General features: G+C 35.9%; 1 protein-coding gene across 1 annotated transcript; it reads right to left on the bottom strand.

Moving 5' to 3' along the window:
- Nucleotides 1–608: 608 nt before the first annotated feature.
- LOC102201122 (myelin-associated glycoprotein-like) lies at nucleotides 609–1386 on the bottom strand (the record flags this gene model as incomplete). The annotated part of the gene is made up of 3 exons (XM_005755198.1): nucleotides 1339–1386; nucleotides 1120–1195; nucleotides 609–992 (listed from the first exon to the last, which is right to left on the bottom strand). Coding segments are annotated over exons 2-3 (457 nt in total), but the record flags the coding sequence as incomplete, so codon positions are not given.
- Nucleotides 1387–6629: the final 5243 nt, after the last annotated feature.

The following is a 6629-nucleotide window of genomic DNA, read 5'->3' as shown; positions in this document are numbered from 1 at the left end:
TAAAATGTATTCAGATTATATTATTTGCAGAAAGTAGCAGACATGTTTGAGCTCTGGATTAGTGTTGTGATAATACAGGAAATACAGTCAAGACACAGAGAGTAATGTGGGACTTTTGCTGCATTCAAGGAATATATTTTATTTAATTTTTTTTACAATATGTTTATGTCATCTATCCTCTAAATATTGTTAATTACTTATTTACTTTTTTTGCACAGTTTCATGTCTTTTAGGGTTTATTTTTCTCTTTCTGTTTCTTGCAGTTTTGATGAAGTCTTGGTATTTGCATAATACAGACTATAGTCCATATGTCTATGTATGTTAACATTGTGCAGTCAGGTTGTGTTTCGTATGTGTTTATAAACTTTTCTAAACAACATTTATGCTGAAATGAAAACCTTTTTATTTTTGACTAAATCCTTTTATTGTCCACAATAAAGAACACAAAGAATCATCTAAACACAAAGCAATTACAGAAACATATTTTTGTTATATTGGACTTTGTTGTGTTGGATTTGTTTTTTGTTGGTTAAAATAAGGCTGCATTTAACTTTATATTTTTGTTTCAATAAAAATTGCATCTACTGATGAAAAGAAATGTATCTTACCTTTAATTTTTATTTTAAGAGGATCACAAGCAGCTGTTGCTCTGAACGGCCAGTTCATAATTCTGAAGTAGTATGTGTTTGTATAAGTTGTGGTTAAGTTGGAAAACAGAGTGGTGCAGTTTTTCTCCTTCAGGTTTCCTGTAATCTTCATTGGATAGATGTTAACTGTCCCACTGCTGTTGGAGATCTCATTGTTTGGAAATTTATTAACATTGGAGTGATTTTTAATCCACACTCCAAAGACAGCTCTTCTGATGTCAAACTTTACTGGTCCAGCAGCACTAAAGCTACATGGGATTTGTAAACATGATCCACTCAGAGCTTCCATCTCTGTTGGTGCAGTGATGAAGAGGTCTGAATACTCAGGACAAGCAGTCGAAGGCTCTGGAAAAAACAAACAAACAGAGTATATCATTAAAATGTTGAAATCTCTCAATTTTTTTCTCCTGTCCTCTCAACATCTTCAATATAAAGTTAACTGAATGTAAATGACTGAAATGAGTCGACTCACTTGGAATAAAGAGGAGACTCAGTAACATGATGCCTGTCATGATGTTCACAGACTGGACTGTCACAAAACTCATCACCTGGAAAAATATGAAAAAATACATGAATCCAGTGATGAATAAGGAACATGTAAATTCTTTTAAAAAGTAATTTGTTATTAAAAATAGAAACACAATATCACAGTCTGATATAAACAAACAAAACTGCAAATGTGTTTTCTTACCAAATGATCAGACTGCTTCAGCAGAGAGACGACAAAATAAAAGTCAACGTGTGATTTCAGCAGAAGCAAAGTGAGTGAAACACTTCTCTGTTTGGATGTTGTAATGTCAAAGCAAACAGATGTCTGATGTTCCCATCATGCACTCCAGTTTTTCAGATGCTGTACTCCTCATCTGTCTGCCCTTAGATGTTCTGATTTTAACTGTGTTTGTGATTAATTTATAGTTTACCTGAGTTTATCAATATCTCATGTAGACACAGGATTAAAACCATAGATGCGTGAAGTAAATAACACTGATCACTGATCTCACAGTGCAATGTGCTGCTGGGTCTTTGCATCCATGTGTGTGTTACTTTGACATAAATCAATTTTAGATGCTTAAGAGAAAACAATCTTAAAGCAAACATCACACAAAAAGAAGTAATAAAGAGGCCAAATGAAGAAATTGTGTTGCAGAAAGCTGTGTGTCTACAGCTTTGTACACACACAGGTTGTAGAAACCTGTTGACCAATTTCCTCAGTGTAGAAAATATTTCTTCCTTTGCTTTGTGCTTCAGTCGAGACATTCAACCAAATGCAGATACTGGAATTTATTTAACTTTCATCATGTCTCGAGTGGCTCTTTCAGTGCCACAATTAGACACTAAACATGAGAAACTACACGCTAACAGTAAGTGCACAACACACAGACAGAAAGTATGAAGTTTAACGTCCATATGTTAACACTGAAAGGCTCAAAGGGCCCACTGGAACCCTAAGTTATTTTTCCTTAACCTTGTGTGTGTATTTTCTTCCTTCCCACTCCTCATAAGTGTTCTGGTACCCCAACATCTGACACAGACACTCATATTTTTGAGTTAGGTAGTCTTGTGTAGCATTGATTGTTTAAGCTGGGGACTGTTACTGGAGGCTTGCCCCGATTGGGAAGCTGCTGGCTAACACAAGCCAGGGCACTCTGATCATGAAGCATCCCCACCAGGATTATTTGTCTGTAACACTGTGGCTCCTCTGAAGTATCACACTTTAGGCCATTACTATTTTACTTTCCTATGTGCACCATGGTTTAATCATGAAAGCATTGTACATCCTCAGAGGGTAATTCTACAAGCACTAATAATAACATTAACCTCCTAAGACCCAAACTCTTCCGCAGCATGCATTTTTAATTTCTCTTTGATATTTGGGCATATTGGGACCCGATGAATGTAAAAACAAAGAATTACCTGATTTTTGGGGTTTTTTTTACCTGATTTTTGTTTCTAAGAAAAATGAGAGCAACATATGAGGATATTAGTTTAAAATTTCGATAGAACAGTCCTCGTAAGTGGATATCAGGCTCTTCAATGCAGCACTGAACTCAATACATAATATTTAGGAAGGCAACCCGCTACTGCAGACCAAATTTGGAAGTTGGCTTATGTTTGATAATCAAAGGAAATACTAATGAAAATCTTTCAGCTTTGAGATGAGATCATAGAAGATCGTTCATTCTAGTAAATGTCCCTGGTCATGTGTGTGGAGCAGCAACACGTGATATCTATCTCTCCTCTCTTCAACTGCTGTACAAGCACTTCTTTTTCTACAGCACAGACGAGTGTGCTGCTGGTTGTTTTGAGAACTGTTCATCGAAAGTGTTTGAGCACTGACTCAAGAAACAAGCTGCGAGGTTTGTTTTCTTTTTCTCTCATGTTTAGATTATTTTTCTAAATGCATGGCTAAAGACAAAGGGTTCAGCTGCTAAGCAGTCACATAGATGTGGTTAGTACCTGACAGTTAGATTTGATAGGCTAAACTGTTGCAGGAGGAATCTCGGTTGAGAGTGATACTGAGATTGAGCTTAATTTATTTCTTCTTCTGCTCATGATATTATTTTCTGACAAACTCAACCTGCTTTGTTTCACCATCATTTTTAACTTCATCTATATTAAAAGCAGCAAGCAAAACATACATTTCTGCCCTCATTACAAAGCACAGCTGTTTACTGAGTGAACACAAAATATCACTCAAAATATTTCCACTCAAAGGTTACTTGACAATTAGAACCAGAAGACAAATTGCTGTTTGACTATTTGGTGTTTCCTTAACACATTTAAACAAAAGACAAGAGACATTAATACATTTATTCAAAATTAAATTACATTTTAGCTGACACACTAATTTTCAGTTATGACCAATAATATTGGAAGAAATCCTCTGCTGTTAAATATTCCTTGAATGAAATCAAGAAATTATTATTTTAATTAGAATGTACTAAAAGTGTTCAAATGAAAAAAACCTTTCTGCAGTAAATAAAGTGCTATTTTAAGGCACATTGTCCTTACTGGATGTGTTATGGTGTGACTCTGCTCTTCTATCAGTTTTCTGTCTCTGGTTTGTTGGAGTGTTTTGATGAACCATCTGACAGAAATGAAAAAAAAAACTTCCTTTTTGACTTATTGTAGACAAGTTAATCTGTAGATTTGTCCTTTGTTCACAATTCAAAGACATGCTCACAAGCATTAAGACTACTAATGTCTTGAGTATATGAAGGACACCAAATAATATCTCATAATAATATGTTCACCTGTAATGCAACAAAGGTCAAAGAAGTTTGAGCCTAAAACTTCCTAAAACATAAACATTTAGACAAAACACTGTCTCCATTACCTTGCAAGGCATACTACCAAGAAAAGAGGTAAATGATGAAAAGATTGAACTCAGTAAAATAATTATTACTAACTTTACCTTTAACAGTCACATCAATCTCTACTGATGACCCTGATCATTAGTGGTCACACAATAATGTTACATTGAAGCTGTAAATCTCTCCTTCAGATACTTTCACAGCTCCATCTTCTTGAACCAGGTGAAGTTGCTGACACCAAATCAAATTTCAGCCATCATCTCTTACATATTAACATACTTTATAACATAATGTAGTCCATAATCACTTTGTATGATTGAGATCAGGACTCTGGGTGAGCTATTTATGTTGAGTGCAGTGATGCTGGAACAGGAAGACATGTTCTACTAGAAGGACGTCCTGAAGTAGACTCAGGAAACACAGATTCACATAATGAGAAAAGGCTTCTTACAGACAACTGTACAAGAGTTCAGTAGAGACACATATTACTTGTAGAAACACACAACAAAGAATCAGCTCTTCTGCGTCACTCTGTGATGATTCAACAGCACATGAATAAATATTAATAATTCGAATTTAAGTCATTTCCCCTTCCCATCAGCCTCAGGGTAACCTTCATTTCCTCTACTCCGTATTCCTCTCTGTCACATACTCTTGCTCACTGTCTGCTACACAGACACACGCTCTACAAAAAATGAAGTGGTTTAGTAATACATGAAGATGCTAATGAGAGTGTATCACTGTGGTATTTTAAAAATGCTTTTTCATCAGCCTGAAACACACTGGCTTCCTCAAAATGCTTTCCTTACTGCTTGACAGCCACTGGTAAAACATACAATTAATCTAAGGCTTAACATTAGTAGTGCTTTTACTTACCTTAGTCCCCTTCCAGTAAAATATGTTGGTGGTAGTCTGATGGTATCGGAACTCTGCCGTCTACTAAAAAATGCTGAATGACAATGTTCAGCCATTTGTTTGAGAGCTCAAGCTAAAGCGCACTTAGGTTCAGCAGCAGGAACATGATCCAAAACACATCAGTACGTCCACCTCCAAATGGCTTAAGTAAAACAAAATGCTGACTTCGGATCAGCCTAGTCAAAGTCTTAACCTGTACCTGAATCAGATGCTGTGGCATGACTTCAAAAACAGTTCATATTGAAAACCCTCCAATGTTGCTGAATTACAGCAATTCTCCAAAGATGTGTGGGCCAAAATTCCTCAACATAGGTGTAAAAAGCTCATTGCCAGTCATCGCAAATGCCTGATTGCAGTTGTTGCTGCTAAGAGTGCCCCGACCAGTTATTAAGTTTAGGGGGCAATCACCTATTCACACACAGCCATGTAGGTTTGGATTTTTTCCCCTTAATCATAAACATCTACATTTAGTATGGAAGAGGGTTAGGGTCCCTGAAAGAAAAAACAAGAAAAAGTGGGCATGTCTATTTTTTTCAGAATTCTGGAAAAAAAAAAAAGATCTGAAACATGTAAGTGTGACAAAAATACAAAAAAAACCCCAAACAGGAATTCAGGAAGTAACACGTTTTCACACCATAGAGAGTCTAACGGTGTCATCTTTGGTGACATCTGGTGGTCAAAATTATGAAGAGCAGCTTAATCCTAAAAACTTGAACTGGACTGCTTCATGATGATGACCTGCTCTGCAGAGCTGAGCTAAAGCGTTTGTTTAACATCACGTGACAGTTGTAATAGCAAGCTAAAACTTTGGTGCTTTGAACATTATGTCTATTTGAATAATAAAGAATTTCATTATAGGTTGGGAGCAAGCTTGTGGTGTGAGGTCCATGCCTCTATGTGCTCATGTAATTAACCAGTGGACCATTTATATAAAATATACAATAACTTATATGTATAGTTTATTTCTTATGTATATTTTTGACCTGGGGTTGCTTGTGAACTAGTTTTTATTTATTTGTCTATCCATGAAGCCAGGCATCTAACCAGACGCTCACTCTGGATTTCATGACCTTAGCCTCCAGTAATACAGCGAGGAATCTTGGAGGCGTTTTTGACCAGATGTGTTTTTATTCATCTTTTAATGCCTAAAAATGAATACTTAAAATACATTAAAAAAAATTAAAAATACTTTTAAAAAAATCCATTTAATACTGATTGGGAACATTTCCTGCAAAATGGAAACAAAATGGCATTGTTGGCTGGCTGCCACGAGATGGCGCCATCAACACTAAAGTTAGATGTTCAACGTGCCCATAGAGCTGAGAAATACTACAGTCAGAAAGTTGGAGTTGACCTGTCAGAGAAGGTGAAGACTGAGCTGAAGACACTGTAGGAGAGAGTTTAAAAGCCTCTTGACAGGAAGCCCATGATCACCAAGCTCACCAAGAATTATAAAATGTTAATAAATAAATCAAGAAACAAATTTATGAATGAATATGGAGATAAATTCTTCTTAAAAGGTTGATAAATGTATACAATATATTATAATACATAACCCATAAGCCTAAACTGAGATATACAAATGTTTGTGAGTAATTTTACAAATGCATGTTTGAAGCCACACACAAATTCAAATTGATTCAATCACACATAAAATTGTCTGTGAAGGTTCTCAGTCATCCAGGTCATCGTAGTCAAAGGAGCTTGCAAAGAAAAGCGTCTGGACTTCTTTAAGTTGCTTGAAGACGTTTCA

The sequence above is a fragment of the Pundamilia nyererei genome, unplaced genomic scaffold (assembly GCF_000239375.1).
Source record: "Pundamilia nyererei isolate P.nyererei 1_Seehausen unplaced genomic scaffold, PunNye1.0 scaffold01063, whole genome shotgun sequence".
NCBI lineage: Eukaryota > Metazoa > Chordata > Actinopteri > Cichliformes > Cichlidae > Pundamilia > Pundamilia nyererei.
This window is presented reverse-complemented; position numbering and strand designations above follow the sequence as displayed.